This window comes from Crotalus tigris, unplaced genomic scaffold (assembly GCF_016545835.1).
Source record: "Crotalus tigris isolate CLP2741 ecotype Arizona unplaced genomic scaffold, ASM1654583v1 scf7180000017585.4430047, whole genome shotgun sequence".
Lineage (NCBI taxonomy): Eukaryota > Metazoa > Chordata > Lepidosauria > Squamata > Viperidae > Crotalus > Crotalus tigris.
This window is the reverse complement of record NW_024096493.1, coordinates 3,007,225-3,033,086: the sequence shown is the minus strand read 5'-3', so window position 1 is coordinate 3,033,086 and position 25,862 is coordinate 3,007,225. Positions and strand designations below refer to the sequence as shown.

Genomic DNA, 25,862 nt, shown 5'->3' with positions numbered 1-25,862 from the left:
AACTGCAACCTAAAACCCACTTATGCATCGTCGAATGCCGGGTGGGTGTGGCCCATTGGCTGGGCTTGGCTGCAGTGGTAATGGTAGACTGGGTGGGGCTAAAAAATTCAATCAATCAATTCCAACTTTGCAAGATCTTATTTTTTCCTCGCGAAGGTGAAATTGACTGATTGAACCTTTTTTTTTTCCACACGGCGGTGGAGGCCTAAAGCAAAAACGTTTTATAAAACCCAGCTGAAGGCCTAGGACTGGTGTTACAGCATGTGTGTCCACAGAGAGGGCTCTGAGTGCTGCCTCTGGCACCCGTGCCATAGGTTCGCCACCACTGCTCTATTGTTATTGTTATCCTAACTCTGATGACAATTCAGATGTAAAAATACTTCATAGGCAAGGTAAGACAAGTCAAGAATGTAAAAAGTGGGACTTCTGATAGTCATATGCAGCAGAAACAAATGCTAAATTTACCTTCCAGTGTTGTCCATAAACCAATATATGTTTCTTAGCAATATCCAATCTGTTCCAAGCCAAAGCCAGATTGAGCTGATCTGGAGCAGACATATGTGTACCTACGAATAAAGACATTCTGGGTTAGATTTTATACTCATGATAATTTAACTTCTATTTCTCATTTGATTTTGGAAGTCCATGAGAAAAGAAGATATAAAGTACCTTTCAAGAGCGCAGTCAGGATTGCCAGATCCATGTCTTGATGTTCCTCTGACTCAGCATCAAATATTGTTATCTATCAAAAAATAACATGTTACTAGAGGAAAGAAAAGTGAACACCGTTAGATGATTTCAAAGGTCTCCTAAGTTATAGAGAAAAAGATTGACAGGAAGAAAGAGAATCAAATGCCCTGAAAAATATGAAAATAAGATCAAAAGGAATAAGCTGAAGCTGGAGTGGCAGAAAGATATCTAAGACAGGGGTATTAAGCTATTTCTGTAAATATGAAGAACAGGAAGTGAATGCTGAAGACTAAGCGTCTTCAAACTTGATAACTTTAAGACTTGTGGACTTCAACTCCCAGAATTCCTCAGCCAGGGCTGGCTGAGGAATTCTGGGAGTTGAAGTCCACAAGTCTTAAAGTTGCCAAGTTTGAAGACCTCTGCTGAAGACAGATGGAGTCTGCATATATAAGGGAAAAATTCAAATTATTTTATTTTATTTTATTATTATGGAAAAAATGATGGACACTTAGTTATTTCATATTTTAAGTCACATTTTCATAATTTGTGATTCCAATATCAATACGTAAACTGATATACAAATTGTAGCAATCAAAGGATTTTCCCAAAGTATCCCAACCAAAGAAAGAGTGTAAGAATGGGTATTACCACAAAAATGCATAATGTTAGGGAGACACTGTGCATAAAACTGTGCATATTAGAGTTTGTATTAAAAATGTACTTCATGAGAGGAATCATTTGCAGAATGGATTTATTATGAAAAATGTATTGACAAATTCTGTAAAACATGGGCACAAACATGCAAACTCAGACAAAATGGGATAGGATCTATGACTAACTAAATGATAAATAAAAACAAATTGAATTCAACAAATTTCTTCATATGTGTTCCAGACAAACAACTTACTGCAATTGACCAAAATGTATTGTGAACCTTTTTTTATTTTTTATTCTTGTGGAAGGTGATAGAAAGAAGAATAAGGATTACTGGTTTACATCACTGGTGCAAAAACGTCCAAGCTTATCTTGAAGTATACAATTCTTGCCTTATTAAAAAAAACCTGCACAAATTATTTGTCATTAATTATTAATATTATAATATTAATTATTGAATATTAATCATGATTAGTTATTATTTTCCACTGATAATATTAGTGAAACAGTATCTTGGTATGAGTAACAATTCGGTGATAGAGAAGAGGATGGGACTAATAAAAAGATACCGTGAAATCAGGATACTTACAGAATCCCTATGTTCCATACATTCCATTAAAATTTTCAACAAATGATGGGACTGCTTTTGCCCAAAACTGAAGCTGTTCTGAATCATTAATAATATCTTTTCCTTAAGTTGAGAGTTCCAGTTTCTGAGAGGGGAAAGGTATATAAGTTCATTACATGAATGTTCCCTACCAGCGTAAACATTTTCCAAATGGCCCCAGCGATGCTTATTATACTGTTCCTCTCCTAAATATCACTTCAGCTAACAACCATTTGTTTAGTGACCATTCTAAGTTACAGTGGCACTGAAAAAAGTGACTTATGACTGCTTTTCACACAAATGACAGTCACAGAGTTCCCGTGGTCGTGCGATCAAAATTCAGGCCTTTGGCAACTGGCATGTACTTATGACAGTTGCATTGTCATGGACTTGTGTGATTTTTACCTTCCCAGCTGGCTTCCGGTAAGCACATTCAAGGCGGGGGAGAAGTTGGATTTGCTTAAGTGATTCACTTAACAACCATGGCAAAAAAAGTCTAAAAATGAGGCAAAACCCGCTTAACCATTGCCTCGCTTAGCAACAGAAATTTGGGGCTTGGGTTTAACATTATGGTTGTAAGTCAAGGACCACCTGTAACCAAATATGTTTTAGTCAGGGTTGTCTTATGACACACCATTTAAAGAAAAATTTAAAGATTTGAACTTTTCATTTGGGCACACTATTTTTTCGTTCAGTATCTGAAGGACTGTTGTGCAGGGACTCACGTGTCATCTGCGGTGTGTTTATACGTAAAGGCAAGCAGGTCTGCAGCTCTTCCGGTGCCTTCACATATTACTACGGGAACAGCAGGGGTGTCCTTGACATATTCCCAGACTGTCAGGATTTCACTGGGACCGCCTTCTACCACTAGCCCAATTAAGGGCACTCCTTGCCCCATTCCTATTTCAAATCACACAAGAAATTGCAACCATTAATTTAGGACATTCAGTACTTATTTAAATCCGCTGCTATGACGGGATTAAAATCATAATGTTTCTCATGTTACAAAAAGTTAGAAGAGCTATAAAGACTTCTCGATTAAAATGGCACGTTTTCATTTGTTCAGTGGCATAAATGTGGGTATGAAACACAGCAGGGTTCGGGTTTTGGTTTGGTTTTGGTTTTGGTTTTGGATTCGGATTTGGGTTAGGCTTAGGGTTAGGGTTTAGGTTTGGATTCTGGTTTGGGTTTGGGTTTGGGTTAGGGTTGGGGTTTGGGTTCGGGGTCAGGTTCAGGTTCGGGTTAGGGTTCGGTTTTGGGGTTAAGGATAGGGTCAGGGTCAGGGTCAGGATCAGGATCAGGATTGCTAAAAGTCATTATCCTTCTAACCCTGCATGATCAATTAGAAAAGTGCACCACTGAAAGAGGTTCTTACAGAAGTACTACAGAATAAAGATTTCTTACTGGTATGTATTTTTTGAAGTGATAGATACTTTTCCAGATTTCTCCTGAGTTTTATCTGACTGCCGTACTTTCCCACTGTGCCATCATCAACCAGTATGAAATGGGAATGCATGCCATTGAGGGTGCTCAGCTTGCTAAGAGGATTGCCAAGTGTCTGATACAGGCAGACTACCTAAAGAGAAACAAAGATTAGAAAAACAGCCCTTCCAAAGCACTATTTCACTGTCCTTAAGATGGATTACAAACTTTTGTAGCTCGGGAAGACTGTGGAATATTGTCCGTGCTTAATATCAGCTCTCCCCTCCCCCCAGCATACCTAGCAGAGAAACAAAAGTTATCATCCTTGAATTATGATTCTTAATTCAATTATTTGTATGTTACCCCTGGCAAACTCACAGCCTTAGGTAATGAGAAATTCCATATAGGAAGGAAGGAGAGAAAGAGAGAGGAATAATATTTTTTACAGGATTGGTAGAAAAAAGAAAGAGCATTTTATTTCCCATTATTCCTCATTAAAATCTTTTTAAAATAAAACAACAATGAACTTACTAATAGGATAATCTATGGCAAGATTCTAGCTTCATGAAATGCTACTTAGTTTGTGAGGTTTAATTTTCAATACATAAATATAAAAATTCAAATGGTATCTTATGTCGCATAATGAAAACTAATGATTTACTTACATAAAACCTGAAATGAATCTTTCCGAAATATTTCCAAATATTTTTCTTATACTTTGAGATTTTGCTAAACATCTTAGTAATTAGAAATTATTAATTAAATTAAATTAAATTACTAAATCAAACAAAAAAGACACAGTATGTATTTTTGTATGCAAATGAATTTTCTCTGCAAAAGTGAAAGATAAAACTCTCAGCTGAAGGTACAAATAAAAAGACAAATCTCAACTGATATTTGCCTAGCTTTAAAAAATATATATGTACTATATGTAAGAAAATACTATATATCTACAGAAACGCACATGATCAAAGATAAAAGCCCTCCAGAATCTATATGGATCAATATAAAAGGAAAAAAAGTGACATTATCATAGGCATATACTACAGGCCACCTAACCAATCAGAAGAAATAGATGGACTCTTTGCCAACCAGTTAACAAATGTATGTAGGAAGCATACCACAGTAGTAATGGGAGACTTTAACTACCCAGATATCAGCTGGGAGACAAATTCTGCTGCGAGCAGGAGAGCAAACAGATTCCTAACCAACCTAGCCGACAACTTTGTCGTCCAAAAGGTAGAGGAGGGAACTAAAAGTAAAGCTATACTGGACCTAATTCATACTAATAGAGAAGAAGTAATAGCGGGAGTTGAAGTTTCCGGAACCTTAGGAAAAAGTGACCACGTCATACTGGAATTTAATATAATGCAAACACAAGCAATAGAAAATAATTCAATCAATGTCTTAAACTTCAAAAAAGCTGATTTTAACAAACTCAGAGTGAACCTAGGAAAGATTCCATGGATCAAAATCCTAAAGGGGGAAAAAAAATAAGAAGCATGGGAAACTCTGAAAAATGTTATCATAAAAGCCCAGACCAGTACAATGCCACTGAAAAACAAGAAAGTCAAGAAGAAACCAGCATGGCTGCACACAGATCTCTCAGACAAACTGAAAGACAAAAAGGACAAGTACAAAAAATGGAAAGAGGGACACATAACTAAGGCTGATTATCAGCAGATAGCCAGAACATGCAAAGATGAAGTCAGGAAAGCAAAGGTTCAGAATGAACAAAGACCAGAAATCAAGAATAATAAAAATAGTTTTTTTCAACATATTAATAACCAGAAGTCAAGGAAACTGTAGATCCACTAAAGAGAGAAGATGGCAAGGAAGTAACAAGCAATAAGGAGAAAGCAGAGCTGCTTAACTCATTCTTTGCATCAGTCTTCACACAAAAAGAAATTATAGCACAACATACAAAAAAAAATACTGAAAAAGACAAACTAGAAACAAAAAATAAGCAAGAAAATGGTAAGAGAACACCTATCTGACCTTGACAAATATAAATCACCAGGACCCGACAGATTACATCCCAGAGTTCTGAAGGAGCTGGCAGATGTTATCTCAGAACCATTGCACCATATCTTTCAAAAGTCCTGGAGCACCGGGTAAGTATCTGAGGATTGGAAAAGGGTTGATGTGGTTCCCATCTTCAAGAAAGGAAAAAAAACAGACCCAGGAAACTACAGACCAATCAATTTAACATCAATACCTGGGAAGATCCTGGAAAAGATAATCAAAAAATAGATCTGCGAACGACTAGAAGCAAATAAAGTTATAACTGGTAGCCAATATGGGTTTGTTAAAAACAGATCATGCCAAACCAATCTTTTTTCATTCTTTGATAAAGTGACCAAATTAGTAGACCAGCGAAACACAGTGGACATAGTACACTTAGATTTCAGTAAGGCATTCGACAAAGTAGACCACAATCTAATGCTTGATAAGCTAGAAAAAGATGGAATAGACAACATCACCACCAGATTGATTTGTAGCTGGCTAACAAACCATACTCAACGAGTAGTCCTCAATGGTACTATATCCACATGGAGAGAAGTAAGCAGTGGGGTACTACAAGGTTCTGTCTTAGGCCCAGTACTCTTCAATATCTTCATCAATGACTTAGATGAGGGAATAGAAGGGGAACTCATCAAATTTGCAGATGACACTAAACTGGCAGGAATAGCCAATATCCCAGAAGACAAGCTCAGGATTCAAAAAAATCTTGACAAACTGGAACAATGGGTCCTATCCAACAAAATAAGTTTTAATGTGGAGAAAAGCAAAGTTTTACATTTAGGCAGGAAAAATCAAAGATATAATTAAAGATTAGGTGAGATCTGGCTCAAAAACAAAAACTGTAAGAGGGACCTTGGAGTCCTAGTGGGTGATCACTTGACTATGAGCCAGCAGCAGCAGCCAAAAAAGCTAATACAGTCCTGGGTTGCATAAACAGAGGCATAGAATCAAGATTACACGAAGTATTAGTGCCACTTTATAAAATCCTAGTAAGACTACACTTGGAATACTGCAACCAATTTTGGTCACCATACTACAACAAAGACATTGAGATCTTGGAAAAAGTTCAGAGAAGAGCAATTAAGATGATTCAAGGCCTGGAGACTAAAACATACGAAGGACGCTGCAGGGTTTGGTTAGTCTAAAGAAAAGAAGAAATAGGGGTGACATGATAGCAGTATTCCAGTATTTGAGAGGCTGCCACAAAAAGAGAGGGTCAAATTATTCTCCAAAGCACTAGAAGGCAGGACCAGAAACAATGGTTGGAAACTGACCAAAGAGAGAAGCAACCTGGAATTAAGGAGAAACAGTGAGGACAATTAACCAGTAAAACGTCTTGCCTTCAGAAATCATGGGTGCTCCATCACTGGAGGATTTTAAGAAGAGACTGGACAGTCACTTGTCTGAGATAGTATATGTTCTCCTGCTTGAGCAGGGGGCTGGACTAGAAGACCTCCAAATTCCCTTCTAACTCCTATTCTATTCTATTCTATTCTATTCTATTCTATTCTATTCTATTCTATTCTATTCTATTCTATTCTATTTTTTTAAAAAAAACATAAGAATTTGTCCTTTGAAAATTGTTCAGATGTAATGAAGAAAGTACTCCCCATCGTATAAAAATTAACATCTGTGAAATATAGACTTTTAAAACCTAAGTTTCATTTCTAAAAGAAGTATAGCTACAAAAAATGTAACAAAATATAAATGCAATTGTTAGTTTCCAGATGGCAATAGACTGGGACTCTGATTAGTTGAGAATCTGTGTGGTGTAAAAGATTGAATGAATTTGGATCAGATGTATATTTTTCTATCCAAACTATTTCACACTGGAAAAATAGAGATACAGTTTTAGAAATTAAATATATATGTGATAAATAATAAGATCTTTTACATGACCAGTAATATACAGGGTGAATTTCTGAATAGTAAAGTTTGCAGTTGTATAAATAAGTAAATAGAAATATTTATCCTCACATATGCTATATGTAGGAAATTAGTAGTGTTCTACAATCTGTACCTTGTTCCTGATACTCGTACAATTATAGTGTGGAACAGTTCAAAGAGTTCATTAAAAAAAATAAAAAAAAATAAAAACCATTTGGGAACTCACATCTTTGCCAATAAGTTCTTTCTGATTTTCAATGATGCCCCAAGGGGAAATTCCAATAGCACAGATCTTTCTTAAACATTGAGAGGCATGGAATTTCAATGCATTTCCCACATGCTTAGATATTCCTAGACAATTACATTGAAAAAGTTGACATTATTATCATCATTACAAATTTACAATATGATCGGATTACAGAAATGAAATGTCTTGTAACCCTTCCAAATGTAAACAAGAATCAGAGCCATGTTGAACCTGACTGAATTACCACAGCTTAGTTATGTAAAACATCTACACAATAATGTGCATTGTTCCTCACTTATGATTCATGGGGGTTTTTTTGTTTTGTTTTTGAAGAATGAGATGACACAATATTTTCCCACATGCTTTATGTTAAATGTGACAAAGAGTACTATGTGGGGCATAGATGCACAAGTTGTATAAAGTAGTAATATTGGGCTAAGAGATTGACTAGACCAAAGCAGGACTAGAACTCACAGTCTCCTAGTTTCTGGGCCAGCTCTTTAACTACTACACCAAACTTTAACAAAACTTTGTTTCTATAAGTTAATATTATCCTCCAATAGTGCTTGGAAGAAGATACTACAAGGAGGTAAGCAATATATCTGGGGAGAGTACCACACTTTAAAACAGCTCTTTGGTGTGCTTACGACAGACACAAGCAGCTCTCCTGCTACCTGGTGTAGTCTTAATATGCTTAATATGGAACTCTTAGCAAACAAGATGATAGCAAGATTATTCTTGTGTACACAGATCTCAGAAACATTTGCCCACCAAATATTAAAAAGAGATAGGTTTACCGGTGTTAATGCCTTCTGTTAATATCCAAGCTCCTGTAGTTTCAGCAGCTTTGACCAATCCTTTGCTGAAAAGCTGCACCAGTTTAGATGGAAGTTTGAAGTTTTGGACGCCACCATGAATCGAAATGACCAGTCTGGGAAATTCCATCTGCCATTCTTTAATCATGAGCTGCAACAGCTGATCTAGCTTTGTGTCATAAGAAGTTCTGATATACTATGGGACAAAAAAAAACAACAGCTGTAATTGCCCAAACCCAAAAATATCAGAGATAATTATAAATTTACAGGAATAATATAGAACAGGGGCCTTCAAACTTGGCCCTTTTATGACTTGTGGACTTCAATTTCCAGAATTCTTCAGCCAGCGTGGCACGCTGGCTGTGGAATTCTGGGAATTGAAGTGCATAAGTCGTACAAGGGATAAGTTTGAAGGCCCCTGATATAGAATCTTAATTCTAGTTTCCTCAAGTTGTTGTGAGTTCTAATCATTGTCTTGCTTTCTGTCAGCCATATGAGGTAGGCCAGGTCAAAGGAAAAAACTCTACAAGTTTGACTGGAACTATATATTTCATTTATACAGGTTATACTGACAGAATTTTGAAAGCCTTTATTTTCCCTTCTCTCTTTTAATACCCAGAGAATTACAGTGGAGCCAGTTTTAGTGTCTATCTCTGTTTTCTCTGTTTCCCAGGCTTAGCAAAGCTTTTGTTTTCATAATCATTTCTGCATATTTGCTCCAAGGTCATAGCTCTCCAAGCTTCAAGCATTCTTAACTCTGTAACATTGCCTACAATTTTTAGTTTCATGCTTCAAATCATGCTTCACAGCCTTAACTGTCTACTTAATGTCAGGTACCTCTTTTTCCTTTCCCAGTATCACAACATCAACAGGAACAGAAATCTACTGATTAATGAGATTTCACTAACTTTTTAATGTTTTCCAAATTCCTGGTTGGAACTTGTACATTTATCACAAAGGGAGTGTAATGCCTTCCTTGCTTTAATTAAATCATTTTCTAGCCTAGTAGATAAACCAGACCAGGAGATCAACTCAACCAGAAGGCTAAAACCACTTTGATTAAGATTGGTTATTATAACAGAATCTGGCTAATCTGATTGTGTAAATATCTATGGAGATTCTCAATCATCCAGGTCATGGTTGTCCCAAAAGTGCTTTTTCCAAAAAGCAACTGGACTTTCTTGGCTTTTTTCCTTTGAAAACATTCCACATTTTCAAAGGAAAAAAAAACAAAAAGATCCAGTTGCCTTTGTAAAAAAAGCAACTTTGGGTCTGATTGTGTAGTACCTCCTACCTCTTATGTTTCAATAAATTAGGGAGGTGTCTGTCTGAGTTACTTCTGAATGTTATCTGGTTGCTCTGAACTTTAAAATATGTTTCGGTACCTTATGCTTAGGTAATACCGTAGCTCCTTAATATCTCCATCAAGGTCATGTTCCTTATTTTCTACTATTATTTCAACTGAGATGTTAAGACTGCTATTTCCATAGTGTTTCGTATGCATTATTTCCTGATATTCAGCTCAACAAGTTGTGACAAAACATTTAAATAAAAGCACATTTATATAGATTATCTTTACTCAATCTCACAGCAATTTTATGTTTATCACTAATACTTGTTTTCTAGATTATCACAGCTGTACTTGTACAGAGTTCTGTAATAAACTCAATAGTGTTACAAATCCAGGTTTAAAGTTGTACGAACCTTGGCATGGTACGTGTGATCACTGTCTTGAAAATTGATTGTACCAAATGCATCAGTTGGACTAATCTTTGTATCTTTTTCAACAGACCATTCCACATTATATTTTTCTTTGTCGGATTGAAATACAGGATAACCATAATCTATTCCATGGTGATCACCAATTAGCCGACCACAACAACATCTCAAACAGAAAGATAGAGTTTCCATTAGTATTAATTCAATTAAAGTTGCTCTTTTTTGGTGCTCTTTTTTTAAATTAAATCACCATATTAGCTACTTCAGCTCAAAGTTTAATATTAGAAATCTGTATATGATTGTCATGTTTTGTGGAGCTTAAAACATAACTACATCTTTCCATGTATGAAAAACATGGTAAAATCATAAAAGATGCGTATGAAAAGGTTTTTTATTTGTAAGCTTTCTTTTGTAAACCAAAAGTCTCTCCCCCCCCAATCAATTATCCAAGTTGAGTATAGATGAATTTGGTTATTGATTGTTTAAAAAAAAGAATTCATGACATGTCATTTTGTCAGAACAGGTAAATTTTAAAACATATTTCTAGTACAGAAACATGATATCCATGATTGGTGAAAGGAATTGCCAAGATTGTATTGTTAGTGTTCAATGTATCTTTGATTAGAAGTTAACTATAAAATCATCAAATTACATTTTATTGTTACATTATATTATTTTAATAATGAGAATACGAATTCAGTCCTTGAACTAAGAGCCAAAATCTCCTCTATTTGTTAAGAATATAAAAGAAAAGGGAATGAAAAGAAGAAAAAAAATTAATAAGAACATTGTAGATAAATATCAGTTTCTAACTTCTCCTTTGTTGTACTCAACTAATGTCCACTATTCATAGACATTTATCTTTTTCTGTGTGCTTGAATAAGAACTGAAGTTTCAAAGATAAGAGTATCAAAGATTAGGATATCAAAACCATACTCTAGATATTTATATTTAGCTTGCTGCATAATATAAAATATGCATTGGAGATATTCTTGTTTGAATTTGGTTAAACTTCTGTTGTGCATGTATGCTGTTAGTTTTCCAAATTTAAGTTGTCAGTCTGATATCTTCAGTAACATCTCTCTTTTCCAATGTTGTGCTAAATTAATCCTCGCCTCTGTCAACATGTATTTTAGTAAATTGATATTTGCAAGTAACTTTTTTTTTAAGAGAAGTGGTGTACAATTTCATTCTCTACTCAGTCTATATTCACCATTAAAGCAATCCCTGGGATTCAAAGTATTGTTTTCTTGTTATGTCAATCTAAACAATCTTGCCCATTTGGACTGCAATGATTTACTTCCTTACAGGCTAACTTCCCAGAGGAAGGAATGCATTTACAACTAAGCTAGTTGTTACCCTGATCTTTAATATTTTCTAGAGATACCTTTCATAGCATTTAAAATCTTGCACAATGGTCACGACCTGTGCCTAACATAAAAAAAAGTTGCACATTGAAAACTTGGCAAGCTTTTTTTTAAAAAAAATACTATTTTTTCTTTCTTGCAGTAGCTAGTTTTTCAAAGAAGTTGAGGGGAGCACAAAATATTTTTTGTTGTGTTCCATTTCTAATACAAAAGTTATTAATATCTTTGGAATTCAATTTGTAGGTCATCACTATAATATGATCACTGGCAAATAAGTTATTGCTTCCTCCCTCCCTCCCTCCCTCCCTCCCTCCCTCCCTCCCTCCTTCCTTCCCTTCTTTCTTTCTTTCTTTCTTTCTTTTTGTTATTGTTATTGAAGAATGCTTAAATAGTAATTGCATCATCTGTTAAGAATACTCCATCCTTTGTTTTGGCAGATGTTGAGATTTTAGATGGTCTTACCGAATTAGATTCTGGCATACTTGACATCCTGCAGAACCTCTGAAAAACAGTTTCAATAAAAAAAAAAAAATGCTGGTATATGCATTAAACATTTTAATCAGTTAAAATGAACGATTTTGTCATACTTAAAAACTTAACACATTGAATATGGCATAGGGTCCAGGGGCTTGCATTCTGTAAGTTCTTTGTTGTTGTTGCAACAATCCTATTATTGCATCAAGAGACTAACACAACTACCCTGTTGGAATTATTATGCATGATTGCAATATAATGGTTATGTTAGTCTGCCAATGTAATAATTATAAAATATATTATATGCTGTTTCATAAATATGTCTGAAACTGTTCATTTTTGTGTGTAGCATTCCTTATGATTTAAATACCATTCTTCAAATATTAGACTATAAAGAGATGGCCTTCATAAAATGTTTGATAACAAATTGGTAAGTAATAGACTGAAGATAATAGCAAAGTGAAGTGGACTTTAAAATATGAACCCACCATATGAAATAAAGGCATAAAAGGAAAAAAGAAAACCGAGCACAAAATGTTTAACATTATGTGTTAAATATTTCTTTATGAAATACCATTGTATCCAATATTACCCTTGGATGACAAATGATATAAACTATATGTCATTGGGCACAAAGTCAGGTATGATATAAGCATTATTATTATTATTATATCTGACTGGTCACTTCCCAAGGACCAGGGATTTGTAATTGTTTGATGGTGTTAAGGATATCATTGCTACATGACAAGAGCCGAGGTGGCGCAGCAGTTAGAGTGCAGTACTGCAGGCCACTTTAGCTGACTGTGTTCAGCAGGTCAGTGGTTCAAATCTCACCGGCTCAAGGTTGACTCAGCCTTCCATCCTTCCGGGGTAGGTAAAATGAGGACCCAGATTGTTGGGGGCAATGTAAATATATATATATATACATTGCTTACTGGTGTACACCGCTTAGAGAGTGCTTGCACTTAAAGCGGTATGTAAGTTTCATAAATAAATAAATAAATAAATAAATAATGTGTTCTACGTAAAGCTGCCTTTACAATTGACTGATGAATGAATTTGTCAGTGCCAATGATGTTCAAGCTTCAGATGTTTTGAGATTGCATTCAAGGGGCCTATTACTATTATTATTATTGTTCTATTTTTATGCCCTCTTATTTACACACACACACACACACACACACACACACACACACACATAAATACTTCAGAGCAATGAACTTAATACTTGTGCCTTCCATTTTCCCCACAACAATCCTTGAGGTGGATTGGGCTGAGATGGTGACTGGTCCAAAGTCACCTACATGATTTTCATGGCTAAGGGAGGACTAGATTCAAATCTCCTACTTTCTATGTCAGCATCTTAACCACTAAAATAAACTGGTTCTATAAGATTTTAGAAACATGGTGGAAGGAACCACAGTAATGAAATTTTGGGCTTGATTGGTACATATAGTTGGGATAAAATGGGCAACTCAAGAGAATAAAAGTTTAGTGTAGTGTTGTATATCAAGAATAAACTTACCTGCACAGTGGCCCAATGAATGTTGAATGTTGAAAACATCTGGATTAAAATAAAAGGACAGGTTAACAGAAAGATATCTTACTACAAGTCTGCTATAACTGACTCAATGGGCAAAAGGGGTAGATGGAGATTTATTAAAGTAGTTTGCTCAAGCCTAAAAGAGCCATGAAGTCATTGTGACTCTAAATAAGGATGTGTAATAGGAATATAAGGAAGTGTTAACAGCCAAGGAAGTTTACCGAGCTCAAAAATGCAACAATGAGGTCAGGAAGGCAAAAGTAGAAAATCAGCTAGCAAGAAAGAGATATAAACAATGTCAATATTAATGATATGTCTCTCTTGCTAGTTGATTTTAACCAATAAAAAGGTTTTTTTTCCAGATATGTCATTAGCAAGAGAAACAGAGGTCTTGTGCTCAGTGCTATTCCAAACTGGCAATCTTAAGAAAGCAGAGAAAATGCCAATGTTCCCTCTAGCTTTACAAAGGACATGGTGATTTTAGTAGTGTAGATGGAGGAAATATAATAGGGGAGGATACAAGCCAGTAAGGATGTAGTAAAGGATCTCATGGCTAATATGAATATTTTCAAACCTCATGCCCCAATGAAATATACTCTCCAGTATTGAAGAGATTGGTTGAAGAATTGTTGGGACCTCTGCCAACTACCTGAAGAACAAATGTGGTCTATTATTCAAGAAAGTGGGGGGGGGAAAGGTATCCCAGGAATGATTAACCATTGACCCTAACAACATATCATGAACCAGGCCCTTTATAATCCTCTTGAAGACAATGCTTCAGTTTGTCCAAACAGGTAATCTGAGATAAATCCCATTTCCTTTTCTGACAAATTTGCTACGTGAGCAGGCAAGAACAATGCTTTGAATGTAATCTCCCTTGATTTCAGCCAAACCTTTGTCATGATTTCATATGACATTCTTCCCTGTTCCTGTCCTCTACCCTTAGTCTCACCCAGAACCAAAATCAGCTCCTTCCTTCCACTGAAGATAAGCTTTGTCACAAGGTACAGCTCCCCCACCAGCTATAGTATGTGAGTTTCTTTATACACATCCAGCCATTTTCCATACAACTGCTAGACATGTGCCAAGAATGCCATCTACCCCAGCAAATGAGGTTAATTGTAGGGGTGTCCCACACGGGACGGCTCATTTTCCACTGCCAAAATTCCTATATGCTGCTTCTCCAGCTGCCCGTTCCAGCAGAAAAGCAAAGTCGTGGTCACCTGATTTCCACTTAGCTACCACTTCACTTAATAGAGTCACCAGTTCTTGCTAAAAAAGAACTAACTGTATCTAATGATTTTATGCTGAATATGCTAACTTTATTCCAACTCAGGCAAATAAATCTACTTTATAGTTGTTCGTCAGTCCAACATCTCTCACACTGCATTTTATTTTTATTCCTTTGTATTGATTCCTTTGCATTAATATAAGTCAGTCTAAGTGTGCAGAAGAAATATGAAGAAATATGTGAATAGCATTTCATCCATGACAAATATATGTCTTCAAATGCCATCTAGTTTGTAGAAGTATCACTTTTAAAAGGAAAAGGTGGAAATGCTGAATTAAAATATAGCTGCGCCTTTAAAGTAATTATTTACAGAAATGAAAATGACAGTATTTAATTTTGTGGTTTAAATATCAGGTTATACACAGCTTTATTATTTGGCCTTAACTTAACGGTACTAATAAGATTTGGGATTTTCTTATGTCAACCTGACTAACTTTACTCTTTACGTAATGAGTACTGACACTGTTCAGTATACATTTATACAAAATACACTATACTCTTTGTACTATTCAAACAAAAAACAAGAAGAAGCAAAGTACCTGTGAGAATCTTTTGAACTGGGTACAATTTTTGCACATTCTCTTTTACTGAAGGCATCTTCAATCCAGGATTTCTGGGACTGAACAGAAATATGACATCTCAAAGAGATTTTCTAGAAATCTTTGATATACAAAAATAAGCAACGGTTCTATAGGATCATGAAAAAGTTAATGCTATATTACAAATATTAACACAGAACTGGAAAAAAATGTAGAAGCTGTGCATAAGACCATTAGTTTACACAATTCTTGCCTTTACAATTCTTTTTTTTTTTTAACCCGCCCAGGCCTAAAGATAGAAGAAATCTTGCAAATCATTAAATAAAATAAGAAATAATGATAGAGAAATCTTACCTCTCCAAGATAAAAAAACATTTAAGATCCAGCAACTATTTTATATTTCAGCAATGAGAAAATGGGACTACTCACCCTTTATTGAGGTCAATATTCTGCTCTAAATGACTAGCAGTCTGCTAGTATGGCTTTATAAATGATTACCATATAAAGAAATGTTTAGAAGAAGTGTTGGTCTATTAAGATTTTAGCATGCGCATGGATATCTCCTTGTATCCATTAGACAAGAGGTATTGTCTATTTTAATATTTTAAACATTTTAACACCTGAATGGAAAATTGGGACACTGCAAAGCATTAGCATCCTGAACATTTTACATGCGGTTGTCTCCATTGCAGTATTATATTTCTACTTGCTCAGAAAAAAAAAAAAAACATAGTAAGATTAAGGAAAGGGAAAATGGGAAGAGTCCTAAAATCTACAAGTCTAGGGCCTGGTGAGCAACAGCTTCTCCAGGTTGCTTTGTGATAAGTAGTTATTTGGTGGCAAATAGTAAAATAGGTGGTAGCAATCACTGTGTGACTATATAGGCCTCCCCATCTCTGTAATAGCCAATTTTTGAAAGCATTTGTGCCGTATGATAAGATTTCAAAATGTATCTGCTAGTTCAAAAAGTTTTTAAACACTTAATGTAGACGTTTGTTTAAATTAAAATTTATGTTCTATAATTAAAGCTTTTTTAAATCCTCAGGTAATTCATAGGGGCCTCTCAGTGAATCTCCTGAAATTCTTAATAAATGACTATTGACAATTTACCAGAAGGCCAAATTATCTATTGCAAATGTTACTCTCTAGTAGAATCGGTGAATTGTGAAATCATGTACTATGCTAGAATCCTCTGTGAAACTATTCTTTCAGTCAAGCTTTTGAACTGAGCTAGAAGAGGGAAAAGAGCAGAATTCCAATGACTTGTTCTTTGCAATGAATTTATCCATCCAAAATTGGCCTAGAATACGGTTGGTGAACCTGTAATTCTGTAGATGTTGCTATGCAGCCCCTGTTGGAAGTGCAGGAACTGTGTACAAGACCACCTAAAAAATCACAACTTCTCATACTGTTATTCCAAAGGTTTGGTTCCTTCAGCAATTGGAACTCCATGGTTGGAGAAGGATAATGGCAATGAGCTTAAGAAATTTGACTGTGAATAGGAGCTTTGTTGTTGAGGTGACAAAGTATGCATGAGGTGAGACTATGTTGCTTATTACTGCCAAGCAGGAACCTTTCCTGAGCTCCTGGTGTTGGAGAAGTTGGAGAAGTTCAATACAGTTGTGGATAGGCTCAGGAGTTCATGGCATCCATGGTGAAGACAGATTTGGGCCAGGTAATGTTGGATTCAGCACACAAAGTGTATATGTAGGGATAAACGGTGACTTGGTGCTTGCCTCAGAACAGTTGGTACATGATGTTGATATGAACATTAGTTTACGGATCAGATCATTTCCTGGTTGAAATGAAGTTCATCATAGGCTATAATTTCCAAAAACCAACTAGTTAAAATAGTTAGCTGATAGTTGTTGAACAGCATTATTTAGAATGGTAATCTCCCTTAGTTTGGAAATAAAATAACACACATTAAGAAACTTTTCATGGGCAGGGTCTGAAATGTTGATTGGGTCAACATCTTGCCATATTATGTGGGCTTTCTTTTGGTTTGTGGATTCCAGTCAAATGGATACTGCACACTCTGATACAAACTCTGTCACCTATGGCTTAGATCCATATGCTCCTGACTCTTTCAGGGAGCTGGGATTTGACTAAGGCCTGGGAGCTAGCATTTCCTTAGGGGAGAGTATAATGCCACCTAATTTCTTGGAAAGGTAATTGAGAAAGTACCAGGATATCCATTATAAGGTCAGTACAAAACCCAGATTATTTTGAACTCTTTTAGTCAGGGAACATTGAATGGAAACAACAGTAGACACTCTGGAGGAGAATTTATGTTAGAGTTTAGGAGTGGGTGAACTCTTCCTCGTGCTACTAGACCTTTTGTTGACATTCTATATCATTGTCTATATCTATGAAACTTGGAGTCAGGGCCACTATTATTCTTTCCATTCTTTCTCAGCAGGCAGATTTAGTTGGGGAAGAGTTTGGCCAAGAGAATGCTTCTTTGTGGCATACCAAAATTTTGGTCCTCTTCTTTGATGTTTTGTATTTCTGTGAAAATGCTGAAAAATCATCTATTAAGATAGCAGCAGTGATGGGATTCAGCCAGTTGGCGCCAGTTTGGCAGAACCGGTAGCTAATGTTTTGTTGCCCAGGTCCAGAATGGACTTCTGGAAGCAGCATCCACACAGAGAACGAGTTGTTCACATATTTGAATCCCACCACTGGATACCAGTATGATATACATCCATTCTACATCTTCACCCCATGCCACGTTAGAGAGACTTGGAATCTTAACCTTGCATCTTGAAAACATTGGGGTTTGAATAGCACAATAAGCTAAATGTGAACCTCAGGAAGATATAAGTATTCTCTATTCAGAAAGACCATCAGTTTGTGCCAACCATGGTTTGTGTAGCACTCCAAAGTAGTACTGTTACTTAGGGATTATCCTGAACTCAGAAGTATGTGGGATAAAGCCAAGAAAGCCACGGCTATGGTGATGGTAATACATGTTCTTATCGCCACATAACCAGACTAATGCAATATATTGTATATGGAATTCATTTGAAGACCACTAAGAAATTGTACTTGTTCAAAATGCAGTTAGCCATAAACTAGCAAGCGACATCCATTGAAAACTATGTTAAAGATCCTGCTCTTGTTCCCACTGGGTTTTTGAATACAACTGAATCTGCTAGTTATAAAGCTTGGTTCCTAGGTATCTTAAGGACTGTTGCCTTCAAGTGGAATTGATCCATCAGATATGCTCTTACATTTAACAACTGCCTCACTAGTGATGGAAGTTCTGGTCTCAACTGTGGTTGTAATTTGAGGACCACCCGCACTTTCTTTCATAATGTTCACTATTTTATAGAATAGTCTCGCCTCCAGAGACGTAAGTGATGTCACTTTCCATTTTCCAGAAATTCAGGTACAACTTCAATTTTCTGAAGGAAGGGATGCCATCAACAGCTATTGTTATATTGTTTGTACTCGGAGATTTTTATGTTTTTGTTATATTTTCTTACGATGTTATTCAATCTGTTGTTGACTATAATGGTACATTTACACAAAGAATTAAAGAAGTCTCCAGTTTAAAAGTGAGTTCTGTTCCCAAGCTCTGTCCTTAAGTCAAATCTGTTTGTAAGACAGAACAGTATTATTGTATAATACTATATAAATAGTATTGTGTAATGAACTTGAATGATTATGCATTTAACTCAAATTTTGCTACAATAGGCTTCATTCCTAACTATGGGTCATCCTTAAACAGAGGCATTCTTAACTCAGGGACTTTCTGTATTCTCTTTCTTTTTGTAAGATAGATTGTTTAAGAGATGACAAGTAACTTAATGCCAATTTGGTGAGACTTGCAGCTGTCTTTAGATTTGAGTCTCTGTGGCCTAAGGCTGCCACAATCACAATGTTATCTTATATCATACAAACTAAGAGATGAAGAAAGTATCCCTCCTGATATCACAATATTGTCATTTTCATGTTTTAAAATTTTCCCCGTTTCCCACTCTTTTACCCTGATTCTTTTGTTGCTCTTTTCACCAACTGCATGGTCATCATGGCACTTCCCTGGCAAAACTGTCTCTCATTCTATTTCCTTCTAGCGAGATAGGAGTTTATGAATTCTCGCAATGAAAGGATACTTATATCCCTTTTCTTTGAAAAATGGCTGACTGAGGTTCCTGGGAAGACAGTAAAGTCTAACTGCTTTGTAAATATCTGACTTGCTACACCCATCACCCAACTTTCGCTATTGTTTCCTTTGCACTTCTTTCTTATTGTTTAAAGACTCAAGAACGCATAGAATAATATTTTTCCTTGCTTTAAGATTCATCTTTCAGAATTTCCAGACCTGGTTCTTGATCTATTATATAGCCAGTTAGAGTTGGCTGACTGGATATTATGTTTGCATACCCACTCTGAAAGACAGATTCAGAGCATTCAGTGGAGACTTGGCTGAGAAAGGAAACCAGTAGTTACCAGAAGTCTACACGCTTATCATCTCAACTGTTGATTATGTAAATGTTTATTTCCCAAGAGTTGCCATGGTAGAAGAAAAAATAAAGTTGATCTTGGTGGAGACTTCTTAATGAAAGGTACACTTAAATGCTGATAGCAAGTTTGTGGGTCCTCTAGAATTAATACTGCTAAATTCAAGTTATCGAATTTATAGACATAAGCATTCAGAAACCAGTGAGTTGGAAAAACCTAAGTTTCAAAATATTTATATTAATACACATACACGCACACACAGAGAGAGGGTAGGATCGCTAACTTTAAAGTCAGTCATATGGATTTCTTAGTTCCAGATGAGTTTATTTTACATGTTCTCTTCTCTATGGGAAAATAAAAAAGTATATACGTAGTGCAAAATTAAATATTTTCTTGCCATCTATAATAAAATAAATTACTGTGTCTTAGAAACTAATATTTAGTGTGCGACATACTTTTATACAGCAAGTTTACCACATCAAATAAACTATTATTCCTGGCTGGGAAGTCTGTCCTTTCATATATACAAATATTGGTATACAAGCATATTTGACTATAAAAACATACTATGGATAGGAAGAATGCCTTGACATGTAAAAGGTATATATATTGCTCAATATAAAGAAAATGATCATTTACACATATACCATTTGGATAATTCTACAGTAACAAACTGAAAAGAATTACATTACTTGGTTAAGTTACAATTCAATGATTTCACATTTGTGTCTTTATAGAATCCCCTTTTATAAGAATAGAAATTTCAGATCACTGGTAAAATGTCTAGATGACAGCATAGTGCTTTTTGAAAGTGTAATATATAGTTTGACCTGAAGAACCATGAATGAGTCCCTGATGCTCAAAGCAATATAATTAATATCATCTGATATTAATAGAGCTGGCATTTGAAGTTATGGCAGTAATAATCTCTGTGTTAAGCAGTCTTAAATCACTAGTTTGTCTACATGAAAGGGACATATAGAGAGAGTTTCTTAAACCTCTGGCAATCATATTGCTGAACATTTCCTAGCCTTTCTAAGAAAATTGGTCAATAGTCATGAATGTTAGGCGACTTCTCCTTGTTTAGGATGAGGAGCTTGATAACGTTCTGTCACTTTATCTCCCGCATAACCAGAACCAGATCCTGAGTACAAATCTGAATTTTTCTTTTTTTTCCAGCCCCTCCCCCGCCCATGGGTTGTATCTTCATACAAGACTGTATCTTATTTTTCCCACTCCGTTACACAGTAGTCTGAAAACACCTAAATATACTTCAAAGTCATGATCTGCATTGTCTTTCCTCACTTATAGTTACAAATAAGGAAAATGACTTCTGAAAACAAGAGCCAAATAAACAACAATTTATCCACCCCAAGCATAATGCCCATGTTCATAAGCATATGCTACATAGTTTTTGTATTTTCTTCCAGCAAGGTGGAATTGGGAAAACAAGATCAGCAGGATCTGTGAAGCAGTGTGCATAAAAAGTATTTGCCGTGGAAGAAGCAGGTTTGAGACATACTTTCAGTTAGAAAGATTACCAGCTGCCTAGATGTACTGCATTAAAATGAATAGCAAAAAACCTCGGTCCAAACTTCATCTGCCCATTTCTATGTAGATTGTTTTTTTACCTTCACTTGAACTTTCATCCTGTCCGGTGTTTCTTCCTTACTTCATAAATTGGAGCTTCACAGGCTGGAGTTGCACTCATAAATCAGTGCTGTACTCTCTCTTTTCCAGTCCCTGAAAGCTGCTTCAAGTGTTGCAGATACACAGAAAGAAAGAAAGTCCATTCAAAACTCAAAGAACACTTTGCTTGATCCTTGGACTACACCATTGGTTAATGTTCCACTTTCTTCTATCAGAGACTGGCAGCTGACTTTATGACCCAAGTTCTTTTGAGGATTCTTGAAGCTACATACTAAGGCTCTCTTGCAAAATGCATAAACAACATACAGGCCAAGGGGCATGGTCAAACTATCCAATTTGGTCTGTTATGAATTCCAGCATGTGCTTTTCCATCTCAAATGAAACACTGTGTGGTTCCTCCCTGCCCATAAGTTAAAATAATATATGTGAAGGAGTAGAGTTTCAAACTTTTTGGAGCCTTCCTACTTTTGGGAGGAACTGATCAGGCTCACCAAGTAGCCAAACTTGATTTTTCAAAATACTAATTTAAGATAGGAGAGTAACTGTAATCACAATTGATAGGACTTTCTGTAAGCCAAAATAACCTTATTTTGATATCATGAACAGTGGTTGAGCTTATATAGTACAAAGTTAGATTTTTTTCCCCAAGGAAAATTCTAGTATTTATAAAAAAATAAAGAGGAAAAGAAGCCTGAATATAGTTAAGTGCCTTTGGCACTGTTCTCACTGGTGAGAACTCCAGTTTCTACAAAGAAAAAAATAATTAATACTTGAATGTTTGGCCCTAAATTATTTGAACAAAGGATATACAAAACAAAAAAGACAGTTACGGTATATTTTGAACCCTGAGCAAAACTTTCTCATAGTGTAAGGACCCACCCCACTTTGCATCTTAAGAAGACAGAACTCTTGGAATAATTCTTCCAACAGGAATCCTTTATTAAGAAAAAGTGGTTGCAGGCATGCTAGACAGGACTTGGGGTTCAAGCTCTCCCATTCGAGGTTTTAAGGGGTTCCCCAGTAGTCCCACCCAATCACCCCCCCCCTTCCAGTGATAGTTTCAGGCATCACAATCCCACCCCTTTTTTCCTTTCTTCCGTCTGGATGGAGACTTCAGATAAACTACATGAAAGGTAAATAGCCTCCTTTGTTATAAGGTCTTTTGGTGCTAACCACATTCAAACTCTTTGAGGTTGCAATAAACACATTCAGTTCCTTAGAAGTATACTGAAGGAAGTGAGGGCCATAAAGCCCCTTTGTTCTCCCCCTTCTCTCCCTCTTATGGCAGAATCCAGAGAAGGCAGAATTGGGGTTTTCTATATTTGATAACTAAAGATGAAATATAATTGGATTCTGACACATAGTCTGTTATACAAAAAAAGGAAATTGAGAAAAGCTGGGGGTTCTCCTATTTTTTGCCACAGAGGCAGGCAGGCAGAGTCAAGGTAGGCCAATAATCCATATATTATGTAGAGAGCCTCAGAGATGACTCTAAAGAGAATGTGTATCAATAGTCACAAAAACAAAAGTCTGCATTAATTCCAGGAAATAAAGGTGAGAGAAAACTCAGGACTGGATCCATCCTAATTCACTGATAGAGGAGGGACTAGAAAGCACAGCCAAGCTTTCCTTTCAGATTCTGTTATTATAGCCTGCATTAATTCAGTATCAAGTAGAGTACTATCCATCTTGCAGACTTTGTTTCCTGATCTGACCTATCTTGAAGGGATGATACTCAATTTACAGAAAAATAGCCAAGAGGAGGAAGAGGGGAGGGAGATTAAGCACAGCAAATAAACGACTGAAATGGTTTATTTAAAAAACAATATATGGAAGGGGGGAAGCTAGTACCCATACACTTTGTACACTTTGAGCTTTGATAATTATCTTTAATCATCAAGAAATCCTTACTGTTTTGTATCTGACAACCTAAAAACTCAACAGGGCAAAATTATCTGTAATATACACACATAATGTACTTTTGTTTTTGGCAGTTTTCCAGAAAATGTTACACACAACCTACTGACTAAACTTCAGCAAAGTGAAGAATTTAAGAACAAAAGAACCACTTAACAGCCTTTTTAGTCAAGAGCTCTGAATGCATTTCACCAATTCAGCCTCACTCCCACTTTTATTTTTCAAGTAATAAAGGCAGAACCTATGCCTACTCTTTCATTAGCCATTCAGAAAATCTCCATAACTCTAAAATTAAAAAAATTATTCATGGGACAGCTGCACACTTAAAATAATAGGGGACAAATGCTGCTTATTTTGAGCTCTGGACCAAACTCTGGAACAGAGAGCATTATTTGAAGCGTGGAACATTTTCCACACCCATATTCTTAAAAAAAAATTAAAAGCAATAGCAAACAAGCCACTTTATTCCCTGCCTGTACGGTCAACTTTCAGAAAGTGGTTTAATGGCAAAACAGAAGAATTTGGCAGTTCCTCAAAATTTTGTAGCGAAAATTCAGGACCACAGCATTGTGCTTCACAAACAGATCCCGGATTCAGTCAGAATCAGACACAAAGAATTCAGTCTGAAAGAGCTTTAATTCAGCAATCGTAAATACATGGGCCAATAATCCACCTTGAGGTAAAGCTGCTTCTTCCTGCTAGTATTAATTTATAGCAGTGGTGGTGAACCTATGGCAGGGGTGCCAGAGGCGGCACTCTGAGCCCTCTCTGTGGGCATGTGCGCTGTCGCCCCAGGCCTAGGCTTCAGCTGGGTTTTATAAAATCTTTTCGCTTTAGGCCTCCGCCATGTACAAAAAAAAAAAGGTTCAGTCAATTTCAACTTCTCATGGGGAAAAAAAAGATCTTGCAAAGTTGGAATTGATTGAACTTTTTAGTCCCACCCAGTCTGCTGTTACCACCGCTACCACGCCCAGCCAATGGGCCACACCCACCCAGCACCCAACGATGCATAAGTGGGTTTTGGGTTGCAGTTTGGGCACTCGGTCTCTAAAAGGTTCACCATCACTGATCTATCGCTTTCTGAGGCAGCAGATCTAAAGAAAAAGAAACTATTGACTATTACCAAGAAAGTCTAATCTGACCATCATATTCATTACAGCAGCATGTTACATATTTTTTACTCTTAAAAAAACAACAAATGTTTGTCCACTGTTGTTTTAATTGTATTATGAATAAAAATTAAAAAAACAAAACAAATATGGAACATTACAAATTCAACTACTGAGAAACCCATTTTTCCATTCAAAAATTTATTCAAACACCTGACACAAAACTAGGGAAGTGCTGCCCATTTACACCTGCATTTTCATCACTTCAGAAGTTTAAGAATTTTCTACCTAGAAGCTGATACAGAAATTGAAGCATATAGTATTGTTCAAATGCAGACAATAACTGAAACAATTACTTATGATAATTGAAGTATAAAAGTCAACTCTTCCCAATAGTTGTGATTTAAGCCATAACGTTTATTTATGTTTCATATATTTCATGATATGCAAGGCTATCCTTTGTCTTCTGCACAACTTACTGAGCATTCCAAAGGTAAATCCTCTGAATCAGGAGTGAATAATTTTAACTATAGTTTATATTATTAAAGAGATAATTGATATCTTGAAATACTTTCCTGGGTTCCCCTCCCCAGAATATACTCAACTCGGCATTTTTGCATCACTAACGGTAAAAGGACCCCCAAAAGCAGCATAATCACAATTCTCTGGATAACAACCTACAGTTGTTATGGGAAAGGAAGAAGTAAAACTTTAAAAAAATTATTCAAAGTTTTTTCCATATCAGAGCTGCATATATCACAATAGAAGTCAGCTTACTTACCTTCTTCATTTTCATCACTAAATAACTTTTTGTAGCCTTTAGCCACTGGATTTCATACTGAACTTTCCATCTACATCACAATCAGATAAAAACTGCTTTGCCCTAACAGCTAATGGAAACAATGCTGGAAAGTAATGATTACAATTGTCCATGTGCTTGCAATTAAAAGCTTTAATGGGAGCGGGGAAAAAGATGAACTCTGAAAACTCTGGTGACATACTTGCATTGCAATTAAACTGAAAAGACTACAACTTATACTCAAGAACATGTGACAATCTGGTCTCAAGTTTATATATCACATTAGGAAAATGATTAACATTCAGAACGTTTTTTGTTTGTTGTTTTAAGTAGCAGCTTAGTTCAGAATAAAAGTTTTCCAATGGGGGGGGGAACCCCTAATGGTTCACTGTGGATCTCTTTTACTAATATAAGCAAGGACTTGTTCACTCTGAGGCCAATAAAAAATATTTTTACTACTTTTCTTGCTAATTTCAATGCTACTAAATAGACTGTTTCTTCTTAGTAGTTGCTGCAACAAAATATTGATGCAAGTTAACATTAAAAATCTGTTGTATATAGCCAAGTAGGTCCTTAAAAATATATTTTTGTTCACGAAGATTGTGTACAGTGCAGAAAGCAAGAAAAAAGTCAAATA

At 35.9% G+C, this 25,862-nt stretch overlaps 1 protein-coding gene across 6 annotated transcripts in view; it reads right to left on the bottom strand.

Annotated features, from left to right (window-relative positions):
- Positions 1–22,346, bottom strand: part of TRPM6 (transient receptor potential cation channel subfamily M member 6) — an 82,935-nt gene extending 60,589 nt beyond the window's left edge. For 5 of the 6 annotated variants that reach the window (XR_005558885.1, XM_039361472.1, XM_039361482.1 and 2 more), the window contains exons 1-12: positions 21,382–22,346; positions 15,281–15,360; positions 13,433–13,471; positions 11,896–11,934; positions 10,052–10,232; positions 8,330–8,543; positions 7,512–7,636; positions 3,356–3,527; positions 2,677–2,851; positions 1,934–2,057; positions 670–742; positions 466–566 (exon numbers count right to left, since the gene is read on the bottom strand). Coding sequence is in view for 5 of the 6 variants with exons in the window: in XM_039361472.1 (XP_039217406.1) it covers positions 466–566; positions 670–742; positions 1,934–2,057; positions 2,677–2,851; positions 3,356–3,527; positions 7,512–7,636; positions 8,330–8,543; positions 10,052–10,232; positions 11,896–11,934; positions 13,433–13,471; positions 15,281–15,360; positions 21,382–21,399 (1,341 nt within the window). In the remaining variant the exon portion in view is untranslated. Of the gene's footprint in view, positions 1–465; positions 567–669; positions 743–1,933; positions 2,058–2,676; positions 2,852–3,355; positions 3,528–7,511; positions 7,637–8,329; positions 8,544–10,051; positions 10,233–11,895; positions 11,935–13,432; positions 13,472–15,280; positions 15,361–21,381 lie in introns of those variants that run through there. The other variant, XM_039361488.1, reaches the window with a different exon arrangement.
- Between the last annotated feature and the right edge of the window lie 3,516 nt (positions 22,347–25,862).